At 46.3% G+C, this 27,153-nt stretch overlaps 1 protein-coding gene across 2 annotated transcripts; it reads right to left on the bottom strand.

The window, feature by feature from the left end:
- Nucleotides 1-27,033, bottom strand: LOC309346050 (phospholipase A2 inhibitor NAI-like). 2 transcript variants are annotated; one of them, XM_081869704.1, is made up of 5 exons: nucleotides 26,839-27,033; nucleotides 21,286-21,411; nucleotides 19,237-19,380; nucleotides 2,824-2,955; nucleotides 1-1,620 (listed from the first exon to the last, which is right to left on the bottom strand). In XM_081869704.1, exons 1-5 carry the CDS (start codon nucleotides 26,888-26,890, stop codon nucleotides 1,409-1,411), a joined length of 666 nt encoding a protein of 221 aa, XP_081725830.1. In that variant the 5' UTR covers nucleotides 26,891-27,033; the 3' UTR covers nucleotides 1-1,408. The 2 variants fall into 2 exon arrangements, with proteins under 2 accessions (XP_081725830.1, XP_081725829.1); XM_081869703.1 differs by lacking the exons at nucleotides 1-1,620; nucleotides 2,824-2,955 and adding exons at nucleotides 15,671-16,256; nucleotides 17,749-17,886.
- Nucleotides 27,034-27,153: the final 120 nt, after the last annotated feature.

Raw genomic sequence — 27,153 nt, forward strand, 5'->3', positions numbered from 1 at the left:
AGTTGTCAAAGAGCCCCATGTGGGCTGCAACAAGGAGACAAAGAGCATGGCCAATGTGTTCTTAGATCCAATCCTGCCATACCCATGGGAGGAGCAAGAGACCCTCTTGAAATGTGAATGCTCTGAGCTCTTTCCATCCAGACTCAGTTTGTGTATGTGTGTAAATAAACCATATATCATAAAGACACCACAGTCTCTGCTGTGCCTCATTTCCAAAGGAAACACAGAACTTGGACCCCTGATATCTTGCACTGCTCAGAAATTAGGGTGGGGTGCAACATTATGTAAGTGAATTGCAGGTTCATGTTTTAACTTAGCATTATATTCAAACCTAGCCTTTTACTCATACCGTCCTGTGTCTGGACACTTGTGGTTACTTGGAGAAAAGGTGCTTTTCACACACCTATTGCAATTATCTTTACCTTTTATTTACCTTTATTACTGAAAGGATTCCTAGCCCACCTTTTCTTGCCACCAACATCCAAGTAGGTTGCAATATATCAACGATGCACCATGCCAAAAATGACAAAGCAGCAGAGCAGTAAAGCATCGTCAATTTTCAAACAAATGCAAAGCACAAAGAGAAAATTGAAATAAGGCTCGGAGAGAACCACTTGCAGACATCCAAACATGGAATAAACTCTGCTTGAGACTCAGGAGAGCTGTACAGAAACAGCCCAATAATGGCATCTGCCAGTAAAGACACCAACCCAGACCTTCCTCCGTCAACACGGCACTTGTTGGAGGGCAGTAGATGTAAAAATGTGCTTCTAGACCAGAGCTTTCCAAACTTTTCATGTTGGTGACACACTTTATAGACATGCATCATTTCTCAAAGCAGTAATTCAATTTTACTCGCAAACTGGGGCTGAAACTAACTCCTTTCCAGCCCCAGGAGGAATGTGGGGAGTGTTCGGGCAACACACTGCAGCCAACACACAAACATGTTGTTGCAACACACTGTTTGGAAAGCTCTGTTTTAGACTATGGGCTATGGGAGCTCTACAGCAGGGATGGGAATCCCTTCAGCGCAGCCCACTGGGGGCCACATGCCTTTGGTAGGCGGAGCCAGAGGCAACTGAACTAGCGAATGTAAAGTTCTCCTTTGCATAGGAGACTAGTTTGTGCACAGACACTCAGCCATCCATCTCTGTCTTCCAAACAGGCAAGTTGGAAGAATCATTGGAGCACAAAGACACATTCCAGGCAGCCCAAAGCGCTCAAGGTGGGTGAAAGGGGCAGGGAGGTGTCCCAGGAAGACTCTCAAGGACCAGACAGACAAGACTGGAGAGTGGCCTTTGGCCCTTGTTCTACAAGCATCTGCAGGTGGCCCCAATAATAGCTGCAAGCAGGCAGCAAAGAGGAATAGATCAAAGTGGATTCTCCAATCTCAGCATCAACTGGGGAATCAGGCAAGGAGCTTCACCAGCTGCAGTGCATTAAGGACTGGGAGGAGGAGTCCGAGCGATCCAGGGTTGGCACTGGCCGCCCCATCTGTGCATTTAGTTGAGCTGTCTGGTTGGATCATGCCCAAAGGCAATGGGTCGCCCATTTCCATTGCTTTGCAGGCAAGCTCATTTGCACAGCCCTTGAGGATGGTGGTGGTTATGGTTTGTCCTTCTGCAGAGAGAATTGAAGGAGATGACAGTCAATGTCAGGAGAGTGGCAATGCCCAGTGAGTTCCTTTTCCTCCTATTCCATTTGTGTAGTGGGCACTCAGTGGCTGGCTAACCCGGGCAGGAGCCAAATTCTACAAGTGGGATGCTGGGGAAGGGGAAGGGAAGTGAGGGCACTTGGGGAACTTCAATTGGCCTGCCCTTGCATGAAGCAGAGAAGGGTAGTGCTCCCTTTCTTTCTTTCTTTCTTTCTTTCTTTCTTTCTTTCTTTCTCTCTCTCTCTCTCTCTCTCTCTCTCTCTCTCTCTCTCTCTCTCCCTTTCTTTCTTTCTTTCTTTCTTTCTTTCTTTCTTTCTTTCTTTCTCTCTCTCTCTCTTTCTTTCTTTCTTTCTTTCTTTCTTTCTTTCTTTCTTTCTCTCTCTCTCTTTCTTTCTTTCTTTCTTTCTTTCTTTCTTTCTTTCTTTCTACACAGTTAAATGAGGGAGTGGAGGGGAGAACACAAGGGAGAGGGAGGAATCACTAAAAATTGCAAAATGCATTTCGAATCACTATATTAGCAATGCATCAAACATGGCTGGATCAGTGCTTTAGGCAAAGCCTGAAGGAAGCAATGACTTTTAAGCCACCTGTCATCAATGCTTTAGTTGAGATTTCTGCATTGCAAGGGGTTAGACTAGATGAGCTTTGGGGTCTATATTTCTGTGATTCTAAGCAGACGCCAGAACGTGCTTGCCTGATGTACACTGGGAGCACATTTCAAAGGGCGGATGCCACCACACCAAAGGCTCTGGTCTGAAACCAGACTGCAATTGGTCTAGGGCAGTGGTTCCCAACCTTTTTTTTTTTTTTGCCATGCCCCACCTAAGCATCTCTAAAATCCTGATGCCCACCCCCTGTGACATATAATTTTTATTATTCAAAAAGTGAAGGAAGCCTAAAAGGCCATTCACTGTTAATAAATCCTTTTCAAATTGCCCCTCCATTTAAAAATCAAATTGCCCCCCTGTGCGGTGTGTGCCCCACATTGGGAACCACAGGTCTAGATGATTTACTGTCTTCAAAGAATGTCTATGATTGTCATCCCACCACCTCCTTGATTACCTTCTCTAGAGAACACCCTAGGTGTGGGTCAGGCCATTCTGCCACAAGATTCACACAAACCACATCCCTCCAACACCCCCTCATATGAATATGTGATTTATAGTTACTTTCATTTGTGGTTCCAGATATCTCAAAGCATTTGGTCTCATCTCCAGCACATTTAATGGGTTTGCACTCAGTTCCATCAGGTAGGCAAACTGAGCATTCCTTTCCATTCAATGTGGTGTTTCTCCTTGGCTCTGAGACAATCAGACTTGGGATGCAAGAAGAACAGCGTGGCCAAAGGGATTGGGAAGAAGACTGCAAATATCAGGCCACTTTTTAAGTGCCTCCCATTCTGCCAAGTGCCTCATATGGCATGTTTGATAGGACAGCAGAGTATCTGTTGCCATCTTTGGCTTCAGACATGGGGAACCATCTTACCAGAAATGTCAGCCCCTTTCTAGGTGGCTCCTATTTTCACAGATGTTGGCGAAATATATATAGAGTTCACCAAAGAAATCCTGATACAGGCTTTAAGTGAAAAATTAGGACTATAGTAATAAAGTGGTACCTTGGGTTAATTCGTTCTGGAGGTCCAGTCTTAACCCAAAACTGTTCTTAACCTGAAGTACCACTTTAGCTAATGGGGCCTCCCACCACCACTGCACGATTGCTGTTCTCATCCTGAAGCAAAGTTCTTAACCCAAGGTACTATTTCTGGGTTAGTGGAGTCTGTAATCTGAAGGGTCTGTAACCTGAAGGGTCTGTAATCCGAGGTACCACTGTACAAACTTATAGAGAGCTAGCCTCCTAAAAATCAGAAAGAGATTACACTTTGATGCTGCCAGACATCGTCTTTTCCACACACCAGAGGCAAATTTAGGTGAGCATAACCACTTCAGTTGCAGTGGATGCATAAACAATAATTATGACATACTTTAGAATGGAAGGAAAGAATGGGGGGCACCAATTTTGGTAGCACACAGGGCACCGCTGAAATTTGGGCCCCCAAGATCTGCCGTTGTACACACCCAACTTATTGTTCTTGGCATCCATCTGTCACGAGAGGCAACGGAGTACCCTTCCAGGGGGAAGTCAAACCACTGTATTAGCAGCCCCAAAGTGACCTCTCCAGCGCATCAACCTAGGCAGTGTGCATAGAGGTCCTGGGCTTCCCAGATGACTGGACCCACCCCCCTCTTGGCCTCGCTGATGTGGTCCAAAGCAGAGCAGAGCAATACATTTGGCACCAGCTTGACTGCAGGATACTTTGACTCCAATACTTTGGCCACCTCATGAGAAGAGAAGACTCCCTGGAAAAGACCCTGATGTTGGGAAAGATTGAGGCCAAAAGGAGAAGGGGATGACAGAGGACGAGATGGTTGGACAGTGTTCTCGAAGCTACCAACATGAGTTTGACCAAACTGTGGGAGGCAGTGGAGGACAGGAGTTCCTGGCATGCCCTGGTCTATGGCGTCACAAAAAGTCGGACACGACTAAATGACTAAACAACAACAACAATGACTGCAGGAGTTGCTGGAAGGTACAAGGTACCATCCAACCATCTTAGGGACTCTGGATTTGTGTAGGATTTACCCCTTAGCCTCTTCTTCCCTGAAGATATCCCACAAGGCAGTGGAGGTTTAGGTTCAGAGTTTTCCTTCTCCTAGAGGAGCTGCCTTCTCAGGTTGAGCAGCCCCATCTGCCCCCACTTCCTCTACAGCACATGCAGAATCCACCTTCTTGACCATTGGACCCACAATTGCTCTCATCTACTCAATCCACTGGGCCCTGTCTTGCAATGGCCGTAATTCAGCAATGGCTTGAGACCCATCATCTACCCTCATTTGATTTAGCCAACCAGTTGAAGCTGATTCCTGGGGTGTGGCCAGTGTTAGAGCTGAGTGCAGAGTGGGAACCAAAGGTGGAGAAACTACTGCAGAAGAAGCATTCCATGCTTCCCAGTGCATTTCCCAATCACTTTGCAAGAGTGTCGAATTATCGTATTTACTCGGGTCTAACGCACCATCACATCTAACATGCACCTCAATCTTCAGAACCTTGAAACCCAAAAAAGTATTTGCTGCCAAATGTAAATGTGCCATCAAATCTAATGCGCACCTTAATTTTTGCAACGTAATTTGGCCAAAAAAGGTGAGCATTATATTTGAGTAAAATACAGTATATTTAAGAAACGGCTCCCAACTAAAGCAGGAATTTGGCAACAAGTATATGGGAAATTCCAGGCTACTGCTATTTTGGGGTGGGATTCAATCTGAGGTTGCACAGCTAAAACTGATTTAATTGGGAAATGCACTGGGAAGTGCATCACTAGGCAAATTTGCCCATCAGGCAAATCAGAATGAAAACGCAATAAATAGGCAATGTATTCTAATTCTCCTTAAACTGGACAAGATCAGGATGACTGCTCAGTAAGTAGGCTGCAACAAGCGAGTGGTGAAAAGGATGAGGAAAGGACAAGACAAGCAGTGACCTACTAAGGGGTCTTGTTGTATTGCATGCATCTCCCCCACAGCAACGAGACTCGGTTATTGATGTTCCCGATGAGCCCATGTTGACGATGAGGGGGCCTTGGTTGCACAGTTCAGAAGCAACTCTTCGTAAAAGCAATTTGTCCTGGAGGGATTGAAAGTTATTTTAAACAGAAAAGATAGCTTTAGCTTCAATGTGGGTAGCAGGGGCATCATCTAAGCTGAGGCCCCTCCAAAATTTAGGAGGAGGCCAGGCCCATCAATATTCTGCACCCTGGTGGGCTCCACCAGACCTTACCGAGGTCACAACAGGCCCCGTTGGGCCTCCCTGCAGTCATGGCAGGTCCCATTGGGCTTTCCCATGGCTGCAACAGGCCTTGTCGGGCCTCCCCATGGCTGTGGTGGGTGCCATTGGGCCTCCTTTCAGTGTGTGACATCACACATGCATACAGGGCCCAGCACAAGTGATGGACAGCTGCTGACCAGACACCTCAGCATCTTTTGCCATCATAGCATATGATTTCAAGGCTGACCGCTGGCGTATCTTGCACCATTTTCACGATTCCATATTTATTAAATCCCTAGCCCACCTTTCTCCTGAAAGGAATCCAGGTCGGGAAACAAACAAACAAAACCCCAAAACAAAACAGCAAAGCAGTACACTTAACAAATAAAATGACTGGAACGCATTCAGGAATCGTCATTAATGATTTCTCAGCTAATGATTTCAATAGAATAACATATTTCAGCCATTAAACGAATGCCTAGGTCAGGGGTTGGCAAGGTTTACCTCGCCTGAGCCAGTTCACTCCAGTGGAGATCCCTCCGTGGGCCAGATTGCGCGTGGCAGCGCACGCGACTGCGATTTCTGGTGTCTGCATCTGCGTAGACACAATTTCTGGCATCAGCGCCTACGCAGATGCAATTTCCGGCACCACGGAAGCAAGTCCCTGCACTGCGCTGTACCAGTTTAGTGCAGCTCGCAGGGACTCGCTGAGCAGGCGGCTCAGTTTGGGGGCAGCTCGTGGGCCAGTTAAACCACCCCCTTGGGCCGCTTGTGGCCTATGAGCCTTAGTTTGCCTACCCTTGGCCTAGGTGGACATTAACTTCCTCCGGGATGTTAATAATGTGAGAAACAAATACCACCTCAGCAGGGAGGGCAATCCACCACCACTAAGAGAGGCTGGTTTGGGGTTCAAATCCCTGTGACGGGGTGATCTCCCGTTGCTCGGTCCCTGCTCCTGCCAACCTAGCAGTTCGAAAGCAAGTCAAAGTGCAAGTAGATAAATAGGTACCGCTCCCACGGTAAGGTAAACGGCGTTTCCGTGCACTGCTCTGGTTCGCCAGAAGCAGTTTAGTCATGATGGCCACATGACCCGGAAGCTGTATGTCGGCTCCCTCAGCCAGTAAAGTGAAATGAGCGGCGCAACCCCAGAGTCGGTCACGACTGGACCTAATGGTCAGGGGTCCCTTTACCTTTACTGAATGTGTACTAGATACATAGCGGCACTTTGCCCCACTCTCATCCTCATCCTTTTACCATTTTTCTCAATCCAATTCAAGTCAAGGAAACAGCCTTTGTTTCCTTTCTTACTGGTCCACGCGAACTCATTTGAGGACAGAATGTAGGGTAACTTTTTAGATTTGGAAACTCCAGGGAATTTAACCCCAGCAGGCAGTGGCGTAGTGTGGGGGCAGGGCTGTAGCCCCAGATGTAGAGCTTTTTTTCTGGGAGTACGCAGGGGTATGCATATGCCTAAGCATTTTGTGAATCTTTGTACTTTTGTCCATTTACTGTATTTATTTTTCCCAATTTTGGCAATTTCCTTCAGTCAAAATGAGAGGATCCCTAAAGAAAAAGAGCACTGCCCAGGTGCAAATTTCTGAGGGGGCACAACCAGATGTGCCCACAACAGGCTCTGTCATTGAGGCCAGAGCTGTGGGGAGGCAAGTTGCACCCAGGCAAAGCCTTTGAGGCCGAGGCCAAGGTGATGCCCCCTTTTCCTCATGGCCAGCGAAGGGACACCTGCACGCGAACCACCCCTGGGCCAGCCTTGATTACATGCTGCCCAGCGAAGGGACTGACCACCAGGGGAGGGCGCAACACTTGACCTGCCCCGGGCGCTAGCAACCCATGGTACACCCTTGATAGCAGGGGCCTCAGCTGAGCCAGACTCCTCCTCTGCACACCATCAATGAACCAACCACAATCAGGCAAGAGGAAATTAGGCATTTCTTGAACTCTTCTGGTAGCCTTCGGTCATTTCCATTTACCCTCAAGAGTCAGGTTAACGCTTGTCACGGAAACACTGCATGTGTCTTGATTCTGGGAGCATGGCTTTTTACGTCCAGTGCAATTATTTCCAAAGATGGAACATTCCTCACATTCCAGAGCTACTCCTAAAAGCACATAAAACAAGAAATGTCAACATTGTTAAATTCTCTTTTCTCTCCTCCTCCTTTTTCCTTTCCCAAGATTAAAAACTCAGCTTGCCACTGAATTTCACTAAATGAGGTGTAAAACTCTGGGCAAGTCCCTTTAGGAAAAGCCATTAGTCACATTGGGCCAGTGGGAATGAGGTTTCTGAGCCCAAGCAGGGGATGGGGAATCTGGTACCATCTCATACCCTTCAACATTTCTCCGATTCAATTAGGGGTATCTTATTTAATGATGATGATGATGATGATGTTATTTATACCCCACTCATCTGACTGAGTTGCCCCAGACACTCTGGGTGGCTTCCAGCATAAATGAAAGCATAACAAAACATTAAACTTTTTTTTAAAAAACCTTCCCTATACAGGAGACCCTTCAGAAGTCTTCTAAGAGTTGTATAGTCACTTATCTCCTTGCCTCAGGGGTCCCACAACTCCATACCCTCCAACATTTCTCTGATGAAAATAGGGACATCCTAAGGAAAAGTGGGACACTCCAGGATCAAATAAAAAACTGGGGTGGATTCTGTAAACCTGGGACTGTCCCTGGGAAATAGGGACACTTGGGGGGTCTGGGTGCAGTGTCAGGGTTTTAGAGGAAAGTTTTCTCAAAATGAGAAATGTGTTAGAATGGGAAGGGACAGATTCTTCCTTCCCTACTTGAAATCCAACATCATTCTCCTGCCCCTGTCACCTCCTGGACGACTGTAGCATCATCAGCCCTCGGGGAAACCAGCTTGCCTCAGGGCTTGTGTGAGAGACATTCCAGAGGCACCTCTTCACTATTGATTTGAGTTTCTACTGAAATGAGGCTGCATTTTAATGTTGTACTTAATCTTGTTTTTAAGTTGTATTTTAATCAATTGTTTTTACCTGGTGTTAGCCGCCTAGTCTTGGCTGGGGAGGGGGGGGGGTTATAAATCATCATCATCATCATCATCATCATCATCATCTGTGACTACCGAGAAGGTTGGAGTCATCCTGGATAAAACATGAAGGAGAAAGGAGAAAACACAGGCTACCAAGTGGTCAAATGCTGAGATCTGACAACACATGGAAGGTAGCTGCTATCACAATACCAATGTTGTCTTTGAAACATCTTATCTGGGAAGTAGGGCTCATGGAATCTGCAAAGTGGTGGGCAAGGTATGTTTCTCTGGTTGCCACCTAGCGGTCATAAGGCATAAGAGGTTCCTGAGAAAAGTTGGACATGAGCCTGTTCAAGGCCTGAGTTCTTAGGAGTGGTTCCAAGGTGGCTGAGAGACTGAAAGCTGTAGAACGGAAGCTAAGAAATGGGACCAGTAACTGTTTCATCAAGGCTGCATAAATTATACTGAGACCAGTTGCAATTTTGCGGGGGATTTTTTTTTTTGCTTGTTTGTTTTTTGGCTTACCTGTTTAGGCTCTTTTACTCAAGGAAATGAACAAGCATGTGACTTCTCTGGAAACATGCATTTTTGTAACATTTGTTCATTTTCAGATACACTTGTTAAACAGGGAGCAGCAAACAGCAAACAAATCAGCCCTATACATTTTGACACCCGAGGCAAGCCACAACATTGTGTCCCCTCTCACCAGGAAATGGGGGAAATGGGGAATAAAGACCTATATTGGGAACAAGGGGGGAGGAGACCAGCAGTGCCTCCTATTCACCAAGAGGCCGCTGTAGAGGCAGAGACAAGGAGGGGAAGGCAAATGCAGCCATCAAAGAGCTGTCACATTTGCTGTGGCCACTGCGGAAACACCAGCAACAGGAGCAATACATTCCTTGGAGGCTGAACCTGCTGCCCCTATAGATTTTGCCACCCAAGGCTGTTGCCTCACCTTGCCTCATGAGTGGACTGGCCCTGCCCCAGATCACACAAAGGCTGTAGCATCTGTCATACCCAGTGGCGTAGCGTGGGTTGTCAGCACCCGGGGCAAGGCAAGTAATTTGCGCCCCCTAACGCCTGGATTTTAGCACTCGAGTGCGAGCGCACGCCCCCCAGATGTTGCGGCCAGCCCCCCTGCACCCCCCATGCTACGCAACTGGGGCTGGGGGCGAGCGAAGGAGCCAAGGACTCCCCCCTTAAGGCTCAGCAGGAATTTATTAAATTTATTATTTGCGGAGCCCCCGCGGGCCGAGGCAGCCGAAGCCCCCTCGCCTCGGGCGCCTCCCCGCCCCCTCCTCTCCTTGGGCTGTAGGTGGAGCCCGCGCTCTGAGGTGCTCCAGATCCGGGCTTGGCGAGCGCCTCTCCTCCCCCCGGCCTGGTCCGGGGGCTTCCAGCCGCACTCCGTCCTCGCCCAACCCCCCCCCCCCCGTGGCTGAGACTTGCGCTGAGAGCCGGAGCCAGCGGGAGACCCTCGCCCGCTGGGGGACCTTCGCCCGCCCGCCGGCTTCCTCTCAGAGGGTTTTGGGGAGCACAGGGCGCGGCGCGGCCCCTCGGAGCTCTCCTCCCTCCCAGTCGGCAGAAGCAGCCGCCGCCTGTGGCTGGGCCGAGGGGATGGTGTCGGCGTCGGGGTGCGGAGGCTGCCCGTGCCCAGCCAGGCGTTGGTGGCGGCGTCGGTGCTGCTGCAGCGGCTGCTCATCCTGCGAGCAGTGAGTGGAGCGCAGCCGCAGCGGCGGCGGCGGGGGGCGCGCACGCGCTAGGGCGCAAGGCTGGCGGTGGCGGCAGGGAGCCCGGCGGAGGAAGGAACTTGTCCCTTCCCTCTGGACTCGCGCCCCCCCAGATGTTGCGCCCGGTGCGGCCGGCACCCCTGGCACCCCCACGCTACGCCACTGGTCATAACCCCCCCCCAAAATGGTGTATCCTTGGAGTTGGCCAACATTTCTTGTTTCCACCAGATGAAAGACAACTCTCATCCCCCCCCCTTGGAGCTTCACTAAAAATGCCACACTGGTCCTCTCCAAACCCTCAAACATGCACATAGGAATAAATCCACAATCATCTGGAAAGCGTGCAGTAGGTGGCAGCTACCAACTTTAAAAGTCAGCAGCCTACCTCTGACTTTCATCTTTTTACAGTGACACCACCAATATGTTCCCTGTTTCAATATACAGTCGTACCTTGGAAGTCAAACAAAATCCATTCCGGAAATCCATTCGACTTCCAAAATATTCAGAAACCAAAACACGGCTTCTGATTGGCTGCAGGAACCTCCTGCAGCCAATTGGAAGCCGTGGGAAGCCCTGCCGGACATTCGGCTTCCAAAAGTAGTTTGCAAACCAGGACACTCAATTCTGGGTTTTGCGGTGTTTGGGAGCCAAAATGTTTGAGAACTAAGCTGTTTGAAAACCAAGGTACGACTATACTGTTGCAAGTACAGTGGTACCTCGTGTTAAGTACTTAATTCGTTCCAGAGGTCCATTCTTAACCTGAAGCTGTTCTTAACCTGAAACATCACTTTAGCTAATGGGGCCTCCTGTTTTAAGTGCCTTGTGTTTTTGGTGCATGCTAAAGAAGGCCCTTTTTCACCAAACTTGTGGTAACAAGTTCTGTAGATAACTATGTACTGCACAAACAAGTCTTTTTTTATTATCTGTGGCAGACAGCAGGGACAGCTCTTTCTTCCTTTTTGCTATGTTGACTCTAGGCTTGCCTAGCTCAGGGATCTGGCTGTCGGGCTTATATTTGAGATTGATCGAGCTTTGCAGCCAGCAGATCGAAAGCCACCGGAGTCCTGCCCACCACAATTTGAGGGCTTTCCATTTTCTACTGTGATGAAGCAAAGGTGAACTGTTCCAGAAGCTCTGCAAACGCCATCTTGGCAGTCAAAACAACCCCACAATTAATTGGTAGTTGTTGTAACCTTGAACTCATATATGTTTATGTTCACTTGCTATGATACGGGCTAATTGGCTTGCTTTGAGGCTATTGTTATCTTGGGGCTTGGGAAAGGTAAAGAAAGGGAACCATGTGCAAGATCTGGGTACAGTGGTACCTCAGGTTAAGTACATAATTCATTCCGGAGGTCCGTTCTTAACCTGAAACTGTTATTAACCTGAAGCACCACTTTAGCTAATGGGGCCCCCTGCTGCTGCCACGCTGCCGGAGCACGATTTCTGTTCTCATCCTGAAGCAAAGTTCTTAACCTGGGGTACTATTTCTGGATTAGCGGAGTCTGTAACCTGAAGCATATGTAACCTGAAGCATATGTAACCCGAGGTACCACTGTATTTGCCACCTATGTTCTCATTTGGTCAAGTGAAGCAATGGGGAAACCCGGTCAAATTGGCTTATGCCGCTTTGTGTATAAATTGTTGCTGTTGTTGTTACCCCACCCATCTGGCTGGGTTTCCCCAGCCATTCTGGGTGGCTCCCAGCAGAATATTAAAAACACGGTAAAACATCAAACATGGAAAACTTCTCTAAACAGGACTGCCTTCAGGTGTCTTCTAAAAGTTGGGTAGTTGACATCTGATTGGAGGGCGTTCCACAGGGTGGGCGCCACTACTGAGAAGGCCCTCTGCCTGGTTCCCTGTAACCTCACTTCTCACAGTGAGGGAACCACCAGAAGGCCCTGGGAGGTGGACCTCAGTGTCCGGTCTGAATGATGGGGGTGGAGACGCTCCTTCAGGTATATGAATATATGAAAGTTTGTTTGGGCATGGACAAGTCATGAAGGCCTGTCACTGTTGCAGTGTCTGTCCCACAGCTCTGCACACCGTTCTAAGTCTGTACCTTTCTTTAATAAAGCACTAGAACCGATCACCCCAGCATTTTTTGACGTCCTTCTTTGGTATCCCTCCACCCAACCACTCAAACAGGCCCTCCTTTGGGCTGGTGGACCTCAACTACCACCTCAACAGGACATCCTTATTTTAATCAGAGAAATGTTGGAGGGTATGCAGTAGGAGAACTGAGGCTGGTAGGCTTTCTTCCCCTTAGCGGCAGCTGAGGTCCCCCCTGTGGAAGACTCCCTGCTCTTCTTGACGGGGGTCTGGGTGAGCTTGGCTGGAAGTCAGAACACCTGAATAGACCCCTCACATCCTTCACATTTATTTCTCCTCAACATTGAAACTGGGGTGAAATATCACAGCTGTGTGCGTGGACCTTCTACAAACCCACCAACCTTCCCTATATTTGTGTTTAGGAGAGGAGCTGGTAGAATAATCATTGAGACAGGAGGAGGGGCAGAGTCAAGCCTTTGACTGCTAGAATATGTTTTGAAGCTGTGGGAAGATGGAGGAGGGGATTCCTCAAAGTGCTCTCATGCAGTTGATGCTCTCTTCAGGAGATGATGAAATGGACTCCGCAGCCTGGGCTGATGGTTTGATTCTATTTTGTGGTTGAGGACAATGATGTGTCATAGGTTTGGCCTGGGTGATATCAGTGGGTCCCTTCCAGGCCTGTGATTCAGTATCTGCAAGGTTAGAATCTTCAAGGGGAAACTTGCATAGTCAGGCTAATCTCGTTGCAAGATAATGGCCTTAGCTGATCAGCAAACTCCCATTGCTAGCACCTTAAAGTCGGGACCAAGTTCCCATAGCGAAAACTAAATGATGGTCTCTCTAGGAGGATGAGAGTGGGTCGTCTCCCCCCCCACACACACACACACATTACTGGATGCCAAATAATCCTAGAAAGGCTGGCAGGGTCTTTCTGTGAATGAGTTGCTGTGCCTGTAAATGAATGATCAATTCTCTGTCTTCTGATAAAGCTAAAACCTATATTACAAAACCAAATAAAATAAGTGAAAAGTTCATCAGCAAAACATATGCAGCGATCATTTCTATTTCATTAACTGCAGCCATCCAAAGCATTCTGATTTCGGGACTTGCCCAACATGAAATTTATCTTCAAGATTCTGTTGGAATCTTCAATTACCGCCAACAGTTTTGCAAGTGGATTGTCAGGATTGAATGTGCGCAAAGCTACATGACTGGCATATAAATTAATGTTGAATTCTTCTTGTGTGACTTTCACAACTGTAAATAGCAGCCCATTCCTTAACAGCAGTTGTCGGGAACCTTTGGCCCTCCAGATGTTTCTAAACCACAACTATCCCTGCTGATTGGCTATCATGAGTGCATGCAGCAGCCAGGCCCTGTGACTGGTAGGGCCTCGCAGGACTGGGGCCCTTCCTGAGTTTGGCCTGGAAGGGCAAGGCGCGGCCGCACAGGTGAGGCTTGACAGAAGACTCGTAGCACCTGGTGGCAGGGGTCAGGAGGGGTATATAAGACCAGCATTTCCCTCTGGCTCTTTGCCACAGCAACACGCTACACACCTAGCTGGGCTTTGGCTTTAGCTTTCTGAGTCCTGGTATCCTGACTCTTGGACCCTTGGCTTCCTGACCCCTGGACTGCTGACCCTGGACTGTTGATTCCTGCTTCCTGACCTCTACCCAGGTCCCAATGTACCAAGCCGGGACTCCGACTGCCTGTAACCCGGACAGTGACATTGGCTATGTTTGCTGGCAGTGATGGCGAGTTTGAATTCAGCAATATCTGCAGAGCTGAATGCTGCCCACACTTGACAGGGACTCAATCAAGAGAACAAACAATAAAGGAGTGACAGCCTTGTCAGCTGCCTCTCACAAACTAAGGAAACCAGAATTTACCCCCATTCACTGCAATAAACACCTTTGGAGTTTTATACATGTTTAGAAATCCTTTTGATGAGTTCACCTGAGGGCAAACCTATGGAAAATACATGTGAAGAAAAACTGCTAACAGCACAGCAATAGCTTGATTTATTTGTCTTGTTTTATTTAATACCCCAACTTCCAAGCATATTATTTCTTTCACTTACACACACACACACACACACACACACACACACACATATATTTAAAAGATCTCTGCATGTGCATTTGATGGAATCCACAGGTTCAATACATATGTGATGGCGGTGGGAATATGGATGCCTCATATAGCACAGTAAAGATACATGGTAAAAAGCCACACAGTATTAGATTTGTTCCTTAATCAACTAAGATACTTCTTGATATTAAAAAAGACAACAACCCAAGGAGAGGTTTTACCACAATAGCAGGAAAAGCTGGAAGGTGGGAAGCAGAGGCAAAAACTGTTGGCATTGCTGGCACAGCAGTTCAAATATAGTTTATCACTGGGGAGAGAACTGTGCTTGTAGTAGTTCTCTAAGGCAATTTCCTGTGACATATATGTTAGTTCTGCCTCCCTTGCGCTCTCTCGCTCTCTCTTGTACACATTGACACACTGGCAACAACTCTTGGGGGACTGAGTACTCACATTTTTTTGTGGGTTCTCGGCTCCCATAATGCGGGGCTCCTGGTTTCTACCAGAAGTCATGTCAGAAGCCTGATGTGACCTCCGAGGCAATGTCCAAGGCCTTGCAAAGCATTTGACGCCCCACAAGGCCTCGGAAGTGATGTCCAAGGCCCTGCTACCCCCATTCACTGCAATAAACACCTTTGGAGTTTTATATATGTTTAGAAATCCTTTTGATGAGTTCACCTGAGGGCAAACCTATGGAAAATACATGTGAAGAAAAACTGCTAACAGCACAGCAATAGCTTGATTTATTTGGGCATGAACCAAAAAGCAGGTATCCTTCAGAATCTCCACTTCTGTAGCACCACTCTGCAAGTAACCAATGTGTACATAATCACATATGTTAATGTGCATTAAAACTCATTAAATATAGTGTGCAAAAATGCATATTACAGGAAATTGCTTGCAAACTTTGTGTATGTTTGACATACAAAAAATGTATGCTAGGAGAAGTGGACACTAAAATGGTGTTTATTTTTCGTGACCTTTATTCCATTTTTTAAAAGGAAATAATAACACAGAAATGTGAAGAACTGAACTATTATGAACTATTATGCGGTGGGGGAATGGGAGACATTGAGAGAAATGGGCAGATTCACCAATTCCTAGAGAAAAACCCTAGCTCAGTGAAAAGGTGCATGCTGACTCTGTGGCCCAGTGCTGAATCAGGATGGAAATACCACTGGCCAGGAGGGCATCAGTGGTGACTGCTGGCCACGATCCAGATCCAGTTGTGTATTGTACAGACACAGCCATCCTCCTTTGTCTGCCAACCAATAGTGGCACCTGCTGGTAAAGATACCAACCAATAACTGGGGGCCACATGCCTTTGGTAGGCAGAGCCTGAGGCAACTGTTGGGGAACTAGCGAATGTAAAGCTCTCCTTTGCATAGGAGACTAGTTTGTGCACACACACTCAGCCATCCATCTCTGTCTTCCAACCAGGCAAGCTAGAAGCATCATTGGAGCACAAAGACACATTCCAGGCAGCCAAAAGCACTCAAGGTGGGTGAAAGGGACAGGGAGGTGTCAGAGGAAGACTCTCAAGGACCAGACAGACAAGACTGGAGAGTGGCCTTTGGCCCTTGTTCTTCAGCATTTGCAGGTGGCTCCAATAGTAGCCGCAAGCAAGCAGCAAAGAGGAATAGCTCAAAGTGGATTCTCCAATCTTAGCATCAACTGGGGAATCAAGCAAGGAACTTGACCAGCAGCAGCCCGCTAAGGACTGGGAAGAGGAGTCCAAGGGATCCTGGGATGGTACTGGCCGCCCCATCTGTGCATTTAGCTGACTTGACTTCTTGTATCACATTCCCAAATGTTTTGGTGCCTGTTTCCATTGCTTGACAGGCCAGTTCATTTGCACAGCCCTTGAGGAGGGTGTTTGAGGTTTGTCCTGCTGCATAGAGAATTGAAGGAAACGTCAGTCATTTATCAGGAGAGATACTTCATCCAGTGATTACACTTTTCTATTTTGTGGGGGAGTCAGTGGCTGGGCAAGCTGGCCAGGAAACAAATTCCAAGAGTGGAACAGGGGGACATTTAGCGGCTTTCATTTGTTCTCTTCCTTACATGAAGGAGGATAGGTGCTTTTCCTCCCTCCCTCCCTCCCCCCACCCTCCCTCCCTCCTCTCTCTGTGTAAGCAGCTGCATGAGAGGGGGAGAGGAGAGGGGACGGAGAAGGAAGAGATGGGAATTATTGGGAGAGCTGGAGATTTAAACAATCACTAAAAATGGCAAAATGCATTTCAGATCAGTAGAGCAGCTTAATACATCAAACATGGCTGGCTCACGCCCTCAGGTCTGAGTGAAGTTATGATTTTAAGCAGGTCTCTAAATGCCAATACTGTAGTGCCTGCCGGATGTTTGGTGGCAGTGCATTCCAAAAGGCAGGGGCCGCCACACTGAAGGCCCCTGTCTTAGAGGACAGAAGTGAAGCCTCCAGAGCATTGGGCACTATCACAAATTTCTTTGCCAAAGGCTGAAGTGACTGGGCAGGAGTATACAACGTAAGCCATTCATGGAGGCAAGACTTTATTTCTCAACATTTCTAGTAGCATTTTGTGCAGCTCTTTCAAGACAGGTGCTTCATACTGTTGATATGTTGCTGGGGGATTCTGCCTTACTGGAAGCTTTTAGGCCAACCTTAAGGGAGCCCTATGTAGTCTGCATCACCCTAATCCAATCTGGGGATCACTAGGGCCAAGAAGGGCTATAGACACCATACTATCATAGGGTTGGAAGGGACAATGCAATCTCATACGGACAGATTTCCCAGACCAGTGAAGCACTCACCCACAAAACCCACATTATCCCAGGATTTAAGCTCAGTTTTTTGGCCCCAATCCAGCCCATCACTGTGCCAGGCACCAGCCCATTTCATGCCCACTTGCACCTGATTCAGATACTGTTTAGAAACAGAGTTGGGGGGGCATGCATCAATAACAGCATGCTCCACATCTCCTAATGACTTCTCCAAATGACTGCAGAACTCCACAGCATAACTGCATGAATGCTACTCTATGATGCTGGAAATGGGAATGTAAAGCAGTACCTCCGATACCCATCCCACAGTGTGGTCCAGGAGGATACTAAGGTATCAAAACCACAAAGAGGATGAGGAGTAGAAGTCAGGCTGCCCTCCCCTTGACTCTCTCTCGATCATGGTCACCACTTCAAGGCAACCCAGACTAATTCAGCTCCAAAATCAGACTGGAATTGGTCTAGATGATTGGTGCCTTCAAAAAACGTTTACAGTTGTCATCCCACAGCCCTCTCAGTTACCTTCCTCAGAAAACATCGTAGGTGTGGATGAGGCCAATCTGCAACAAGAGTTGCAGAAATCAAGTTCCTCCAACAAACCCTTATAAGAATAGGTGATTTATAGTTACCTATGGTTGTAGTTCCAGATATCTCAAAGCATTTGGTCTCTTCTCCAGCACATTTGATGGGCGGAAACTTACACTCGGCTCCATCAGATGGGCAAGTGGAGCATTGCCTTCCATTCAACGTGGTGTTTCTCCTTGGAACTGGAAGAAAGGTGAGAAAATCAGATTTGGGATGTAAGAAGAACAGTGCTGCCAAGGGGATTAGGAAGAAGATCACAAAAATTAAGTGCCTCCCATTCTGCTAAGAAGAAGAGGAGGAGGAGGAGGAGAAGGAGGAGAAGTTTGGATTTGATATCCCGCTTTATCACTACCTGAAGGAGTCTCAAAGTGGCCAACATTCTCCTTTCCCTTCCTCCCCCACGACAAGCACTCTGTGAGGTGAGTGGTGCTGAGAGACTTCAAAGAAGTGTGACTAGCCCAAGGTCACCCAGTAGCTGCATGTGGAGGAGCGGAGACGCAAACCCGGTTCACCAGATTACGAGTCTACCGCTCTTAACCACTACACCATACTGGCTCTCAGTGCCTCATATGTCTAGGAGACACGTTTGACAAGCCAGTACCATGTTTTTTGCCATCTTTGGCTTCATACATGGGGGCACCATCTCACCTGAAATGACAGCCCCTTCCTCCCCATCTTTGGGAGAGGTTCCTCCTGCCCTCCCTCCTTAAACTGTCAGGCATTTGGATTGGCCCTACCACTGAAGACCTGCACTCTCCCATTTCCTCACATGCTTCCAATTCTAGGCCAGATTTCCATAGAGCCAGGGACAGAGAACCTATAGCCTTTCCACTATTGTTGGACTTCAAATCCCATCAGCCTCAGCTAGCCAGTTGCCAGGGATATTGGGAGTTGCAGTTTGCCATCATCGAGAGAGGGTTTCCCAAACTTGGGTCTCCAGTTGTTTTTTGATTACAATTCCCATCATCCCTGACCACTGGTCCTGCTAGCTAGAGATGATGGGAGTTGTAGTTCAAAAACAGATAGAGACACACGTTTGGGAAACCATGATCTAGAGAGCTGCAGGTTCTCCTTCTTTGCAGTGAGAATCTTCTTTGCCCAAAATTTTCAGTCTTGTATAGGGAATCTGTTCCAGGTATTTTAGCATCATCCACATGACCTGTTCATTGAGCATTCCTCCTGATATGCTTGCACAAAACTTACATGGGGGGTTGATTCTATCCCATCTTAGTTGAGCATTTGTTCTGATGCACCTAGGGCATTGTTTTTGGCGAAGCAGTCTGGAAGAAGCAGAGGCCACAGTAAAACATCAAATCAATGCCGAGGTTTCCCAAGGGGTGTGGGAAGCAACAGCATTTCTTTTTAAAAGAAAAAGAATGGCCACTTATAAAATGTCACTATTCTGCAGATGGGTGTCTTCTCATTTTCCTGCAACCTTTAGTCTAAATCAGGATGAAACTCAGATACCAGGTTGTCAGCAAGCGACTGATGAAAAGAGTGAGGAAAGGATAAAGAGACAAGTGGTGACTTACTAGGGGGCCATGTTGTTTTGCAGGCAGCTCCCACACAGCAATGAGTCTTGATTACTGTTGTTCCAAGTGGGCCAGTGTTGATGATTTGGGGCCCTTTGCCGCACAATTTTGATGAGCCGCAACCCTTCTCAAAAACATTTTGGTCTGGGGGGATCAAAAGAAGGCAAATCTCGTGAAACACAAGCGATAGCTTCAGCCTCAATGTGGGCAGCCACCGGCCACACACCCCAGCATATTTAGCAATCATAGCATACGGTCTTAAGGCAGGCCACGGGCCCATCGTGCACCAGTTTCTTGAGTTCATGTTTCATTAAATCCTTAGCCCACCTCTACCCTGAAAAGAATCCAGGTTCGGAAGCAAGAAAACCACAAAGAAATACAATCAACAAATGAAACAAATGGAAACCATTCAAGAACAGTCACATGCCCTGAGCTGATAATATCAACGTGGCATCTTTCAGCCATTAAATAAATGCCTAGTTTTAACTTCCTCCTGGGTGTTAATAATGTGGGAAACAGATTACACCTCATCAGGGAGGGCACTCCAGCACCACTAAGAAGGCCTGGTTGTGGGTCAGTGCCAGCTGGGCAGCAGCTCCCACCAGCAAAACCATCAGCAGGGCCATTGCAGTTGAAAGCAGGAAACCACTCCTTTAAGTACTTGGATCCCAAGCCATTTAGAGCTGGGTACTAGATATGTGACAAGACATGGATGATGCTGTGGTCTAAACCACTGAGCCTTGGGCTTGCCAATCGGAAGGTTGGCGGTTCGAATACCCGAGACAGGGTGAGCTCCCATTGCTTGGTCCCAGGTCCTGCCAACCTAGCAGTTTGAAAGCACGTCAAAGTGCAAGTAAATAAATAGGTACTGCTCTGGCGGGAAGGTAAATGGCGTTTCCATGTGCTGCTCTGGTTTCACCAGAAGCAGCTTAGTCATGCTGGCCACATGACCCGGAAAAATTGTCTGCGGACAAACGTCGGCTCCCTCAGCCAGTAAAGCGAGATGAGTGCCACAACCCCAGAGTCGTTCGCGACTGGACTTAACTGTCAGGGATCCTTTACCTTTTACTAGATATGTGCTAGATACGTAGCAGGCATCATTCTCATCATTTTAGCACTTTTCTCAATCCAAGTCAAGGAAATGCCCTTTGTTTCCTTGCTTAGTACTCAACAAAAGCTTCTCTGTGGACAGAAGGTAGGGTAACTGGTTACATTTGGAATCTCCAGGGAATTAAACCACAGCAAGGAACCCAGCTGAACCAGCCTCCCCACCAAGAGGCAAGGTGAGGAGACTGCCTCACGCAACAGGGTCCCCCGGGGAAGCAGGTGTCCATCTTTCTTCAACCCCTTGTTCCTGACGTAGATCTTCCCTCTTCTCTTCTCTCTTTCTTTTTAATTATTTTTATTAAGTTTTGTTTTGCATAAATCCATAAACATTTTCCATCTATAATTCAAACTATACCCAAGTAACATAGTAAAAGAAAATAAAGAGAGAGGAAAAAAATAACATAGCCACTAATTATCTTCCGCACCACCCATTCCCCATACTTGTATATAATGATCAAACCTTAACAATTCTAATCTTTTGAATTGACTTCCATCCACCACCTCAATTCGAGTCATTTTTTCCCCATTCTTTAACTGCCTTCTTTAGATGTTTTCCATTCCTTGGTACTGTACTTGTTGGTTATTATAATTGTTTTGTCTTTTGCAAAAATTAATCAAAGCATAATAAAGGTTTTATTTGAGAACAGTGTTTTTCTAGGTAATTTTTATAGCACTCCCGTTCCTTAGTGAACTTTTGGCTTGTTCCATTCCTAATTGTTTCTGTCATTTTAGCAAACTCAATGTATTCAAATAGCTTTAGTTGCCATTCCTCCTTTGTTGGGACGTCTCCTCTTCTTCCCTAGTGGGAATGAGGGGTGGTTGACATTTGGGGGTCTTCCTCAGATGCCCAAATGTCTTGGCCCTACCCTGCTCCCCACCCAGGCAAGAGGATGTTACGCATTTGTTCAAATCTGCTGGTGGCTGTAGGTCATCTCCACTTACCTAACCCAGAAATGCTGACACTCAACACCCGGGAAACACATGTGTCTTGCTCCTGGGTGCATTGCATCATAGGTCCTGAGCAGTGGCTTGTTGGCGAAGTACATTGCTCACATTCTAGAGCCATTCCTGAAAGCACAGAAAATAAGAAAAGTCAATGTTGTTAATTCTCCTTTCTCTCCTCCCACTTTTTTCTTTACCCAGAGTTAAGAACTCAAGATGCACCAAAACAAGGTGTACTCAAACCCTGGGCAGGTTCCCTCTGGCTAAAGTCATTACAGACCCTCCAAGTGTCCCAATCATCAGAGACGGTCCTGGATTTACAGAAGCCATCCCGGTTTCTTATTTGATGTCCCTCTTTTCCTTAGGACATCCCTATTTTCATCAGATAAATGCTGGAGGGCATGGAGTTATGCAACCACTAAGCAAAGGAGATAAATACAGTAACCATACAACCTTTAGAAGACATCGGAAGACAGCCCTTTATAAGGAAGTTTTTTTTAAAAAAAAAAGTTTAATGTTCTATTTATTCATTTTTAAAATTGTGAATGAATGGATTTTATTATTTCGGTCACAGACCAGATCCAGCCCACATACAATATCAAGGAAGTCATAAAACACGATAAAGTCATAAAACACGATAAAGTCATAAAACATCTCCCATTCCAACAAAATTCCATACATTTTAGAAATTACCTTTCTTTTATTTAATAATTCTTTATCTAATGTTGAAATTTCACTTGCAAAACCTTTTTAAAAAAAATCTGCTTTGAACACCTCATTTAGTTGGTGGTACTGAATCCACCCTGTGATTTCCTCATAATCTTTCAGTTTCAATTTGTTATCTTTTTCTTCTGATAAATCCTTATATATGTCCCAGTTTGATTCCATATTTTTTCCTTTTTACTGCTATCGCTTCTAAGGGTGAGAACCACCAAGGCATTTTAGGTTCTAATAACTCTTTATACTTTTCCCTAAAAATTTAAAAAATGGGGGAAGAATGCCCAGAGTTGTTGAGCTTTTTTTAGGGGGGGGGGTTTGCCTGAAATCACTAACGTCTGTCCCCTTGCTGGGAGAAGCAGCCTATTGCCCACCCAATTTCCACACCAACACCCAATCAACACCACCCCTCCTTGCCCCAGACATCAATAACACGCTGCAGACCATTTACGGCTCATGGCATCGACCAATCCCATGTCCCCCCTAGGCAGGACTGGTCATGTTGTGCAGATGCCTGATTATCGTCTTCCAAAGCAACTATTCTATTCCGAACTTAAAAATGGAAAGCATAATGCTGGTGGTCAACAAAAGAGGTTTAAAGACTGTTTCAAGGCAAATCTTTAAAAAATGTAGTATAAACACCGACAACTGGCAAACACTGGCCTGCAAGCACTCCAGTTGGAGAACAGCCTTTACCAAAGGTGTCATGGGCTTTGAAGACACTCAAACCCAGGACGCAAGGGAGAAACGTGCTAAGAGGAAGGCACACTTGGCAAATCCACACCGTGATCAACTCCCACCCAGAAACCAATGTCCCCACTGTGGAAGGACGTGTGGATCCAGAACTGGCCTCCACAGTCACTTATGGACTCATTGTTAAAACTGTGTTTATGGAAGACAAACTTACTTGGCTACGAGTGACCACCAAAGAAAGAAGACCCATGTATAAGACCTCTATTTTAAACAAAATTTTCAGTAAAAAGAAACCTAGTCTTTTTTCTTAAAGATTTTCTTGTTTTACAGAAGTAAGTGTAATGTCTCTCGTATTTTTTCCATGTAAAATTTTTACAAATCCGTTTCATTTGTTGAGACATTAGGGGGAGGGGGGAAAGGGCTGGAGGGAGGGAAGATGGGTGGGTGGTGGGGTCGGGTGGCGATGTTTCTATTATGCTTAATGTCTGTAAGGTTTGGTGTCAGCGTTGCTTGTGCTGTTCACTTGTGCTCCTTTGGTGGTGAGAGAGGTTGGGGTTGGCCTAGGGTGTGGTTGTTTGTTTGTGGTTGGCTGTGGTGATCTTTGTTTTCGTGTGTGAGTGGGGTGGGTGGGTGGAAAAAAAACCCACCCCACCCCCAGTCTTATACATGGAAAAGTATGGTACTTATCTGCCAGAGTATCAATTAAATCTCAACCCGCCATCCCCCTCTCTCTCCTCATCCCAATTATCCTCTTCAGCTAGTGGGGTCCCCAGGGTAGGAAAGCTATGAAGCTGTGTGGCAGCGAAGTGCTGGGGTCAGTTAGCAAACAGAAACCCATCAATTTCCATTGGTTTGGGAGGTCTGGAGACACTGATTGCCTACACAGTCTCTTTTTCATATTACTTGCATGCAGAGTCCTGATATAACGTAATTACAGCAGCTTCCACTCCAGCTCTCCAGCTCCTGTGCCACAATCAAAATGAGAAATCATTTCCTTAGTGATGAGAGACATTCAGGGTGGCTTAGGGTGTGGTTAGTTGTCTTTGGTTGGCTGTAGTGAGAATAGTTTCTTCTCCTTCTCCTTCTCCCTAATTGTTTTAACCAATTCATAAACCAAGAACCTATACATTGACCACTAATAATGAAACATATGGTTGTAGATATTTCTTTCCACATTTATTATGCTGTTTTTTTGTGATATACAGTACATGAGAAAACTTGGTATATTTATTTGTATCACATTCTTGCATATAAAAACCAAACAAACAAACAAACAAACAAATATATTTCAGATGCTTAGTTTAATAATATCACTTTGTTTCTCTCCTCTCCCAGTGACAGATTGAGGTTGAATCCTGACAAGACAGAAGTACTGTTCTTAGGGGACAGGGTGTGGGCTGGTGTGGAGGACTCCCTGGTCTTGAATGGGGTAACCATGCCCCTGATGGCACAGCCTGGGAGTCATTTTGGACTCAAAGCTTTCCATAGAGGCGGAGGTGAATGCTGTGTCCAGGGCAACTGTCTCCCAGCTCCATCTGGTACACAGGCTGAGACCCACCTGCCCGCGGACTGTCTCACCAGAGTAGTGCATACTCTGGTTATCTCCCACTTGGACTATGTGCTCTACGTGGGGCTACCTTTGAAGGTGACCCAGAAACTGCAATTAATCCACAATGCGGGAGCTAGACTGGTAACTGTGAGTGGCCGCCGAGACCGTATCACACCAGTCCTGAAAGACCTACATTGGCTCCCATTACATTTCCAAGTACAATTCAAAGTGTTGGTGCTGACCTTTAAAGCCCTAAATGGCCTTGGCCCGGTATACCTGAAGGAGTGTCTCCACCTCCATCGTTCAGCCAGGAAACTGAGGTCCAGCTCTGAGGGCTTCTGGCGGTTCCCTCACAGCGAGAAGTGAGGTTACAGGGAACCAGGCAGAGGGCCTTCTCAGTAGTTGCGCCCGCCCTGTGGAACGCCCTCCTATCAGATGTCAAGGAAATAAACAACTATCTGACTTTTAAAAGACATCTGAAGGCAGCCCTGTTTAGTGAAGTTTTTAATGTTTAATGCTGTATTGTGTTTTTAATATTTGGTTGGGAGCCGCCCAGAGTGGCTGGGGAAACCTAGCCAGATGAGTGGTGTATAATTAATAAATTATTGTTGTTGTTGTTGTTGTTACTCCTTGCTGGTTGCAGCTAAGAGTAGGTATTTGGGAATAGTCAGCCAGGGCTCCAGCCAAAGAGCAACACTATGGAACAGAAAAATTCAGTCAAGGTCCAGGACTTAAAGGCCCGGCAATGATTTTATTTATTCCATTTTTCTACAAACTACTTAGAGGCTTTACTGGAAAACCAATTGTGTTTTTTAAAAATAAAACCAACACCATGTCTGATGCCTATTCCTTATGCAACTGTCCCACTAAATTGGGGGTGGGGGCTACCTCACAAGCTGTGAATTGCATCCAGCCCCTCAAGTGCTTTTTGGGGGGGGTCCCCCACCCCAAATGTCATTTTTTTAAAAAAGAAATTTCATTTTCTTATTAAAAAAATTGACAGCTTCTATCCCTCTCTTTCAAAGAGTCCGTGATCATGATTCCAAAGTTGTTTATTGGGGGGGGGGGGAGTTGAGGGTCTCAAAAATTTTCCATTCTTAATTTTTATATCAGACTGCTTCCATAAGTCTCATGTGCTGCCAAAAGATTCTGTGGCCCTCCAAGAACCCCCCCCCAAAAAAAATATTATGAGAAATAAATATGATTCTAATAGGTACCCCCGCTGAGATGCCAAATGTTTTGTGCCCCTGCAAGGCCCCCTCAAATTTGTTCATTTTATTTTTTTAAAAAAAATCTCTCACAGATTCATTGTGATTCAAAGAGGTTTTTTCCTGACCCCACCCGAACCTCACGTTGTCATTTAAAAAATAAACCAAATAGGCCACACCCATTCCTTAACTTTGGACACACCCACTTTGACATGTAACTCTCAGAGATATATGCTACTGCACATTGTCTTTTTTTAAAAAAAATAATGCTTTTTATTGCTTTTTCACTTCACACAAACAAAGTACAGTATTATTCAACAATCATCTTCCCACATTCTTTCCCAACACTCTGCTGAGCATTGACTTCCCTCCCTCCCTCCCTCCCTTCAACAGGTTTTCTTACTTCAGTCTCCTTTCCTCAGTTCCTTATTATATCCAGTCCACGTCGTAAGGTTTATTTCATTCCTGCTAGAGTTTTCAAATCTCTACAGTTATTATTTATATAATCCATAAATTTACTCCAATCTCTTTGGAATTTTGTTTCCTCCTGGTTGACTGTAGTGTCAACAGCCCTTGGAAAAACTACATTACCACAGGGTATGTTTGAGAGGCATTAAACTCTCACCTCTTCCATCTCTCTGACTGCCAGACGAGTGATAAAAAAGCACAGACTCCCAACCCTTGGATGCTCAGATGTTACAACACATGGAAAGTATGTGCTCTCCTAATGCCTCCCTCTCTCTCTTTTTTTATTTTTATGCCTTATCAGGAAATTGTATCTCACCGAATCAGCAAAGCTGTGGCAGGTTGTCACAACAGGATGCTTGGCTTCGCTTGTCTCTTTAATTCCAGGCTTGGCTCTTTTCTCCCCCAGCCAAGCCTTTCCTCTAGGAAATCAGCATGCATATTATATCACCGAAGACGGATGTACTTGTGGAACTCCCTCCCATCCAATGTCAAGGAAATAAACAACAATCTGACTTTTAGAAGACATCTGAAGGCAGCTCTGTTTAGGGAAGTTTTAATGTTTGATTCTTTACTGTATTTTCAATCTTTTCTTGGAAGCTGCCCAGAGGCAGCTGGGGAAACCCAGCCAGATGGGCAGGGTATAAATAAATTATTATTATTATTATTATTATTATTATTATTATTATTATTATTATTATTATTTCCTTAGCACCCATCGTTTCCCCATTTCAATATATTGTTGCAGATGCTAATGAGTGGACTCCTGCAAAAGTTCTGCACCCTCTTTGTTCCAACCCAGGGAGTAATGATGATTGCTTTGCACAGAGGACTATCTGTGAGATGAAACATGCAGCATTTTTTTACTGGGGCTGCAAAGCCTCCCCCCTACCCCACCCCCTCAAAAGTTTCCATACTCACCCAGGGCTATGAAGGCAGCAAGGAGGCTGATGAAAAGAGGAGTCTGCATCATTCTAGATTTCAACTGAGAGCTGTTCACAAGCCTTGAACACACACATGCACAAAACCAATCCAACCCACACTTCTGCCTCCCTGATGCAACTGCGTATCTGTGTATGTGTAGCTGGGAGGTGGGGAACTGTTCTGTAGAAGAGATCAGTCAAGCTTCCGGGAAAACAAGGTGGAGACGCCAAAGCACCTCCCCAATGGGATACAGGCCAAGTGGGTAGTAGATCAACTTTGCAAATGGGAGGTCTCATGTACATAACCATGCAT

This window comes from Podarcis erhardii (genome assembly GCF_964252035.2).
Source record: "Podarcis erhardii genome assembly, chromosome: 7".
Taxonomy (NCBI): domain Eukaryota; kingdom Metazoa; phylum Chordata; class Lepidosauria; order Squamata; family Lacertidae; genus Podarcis; species Podarcis erhardii.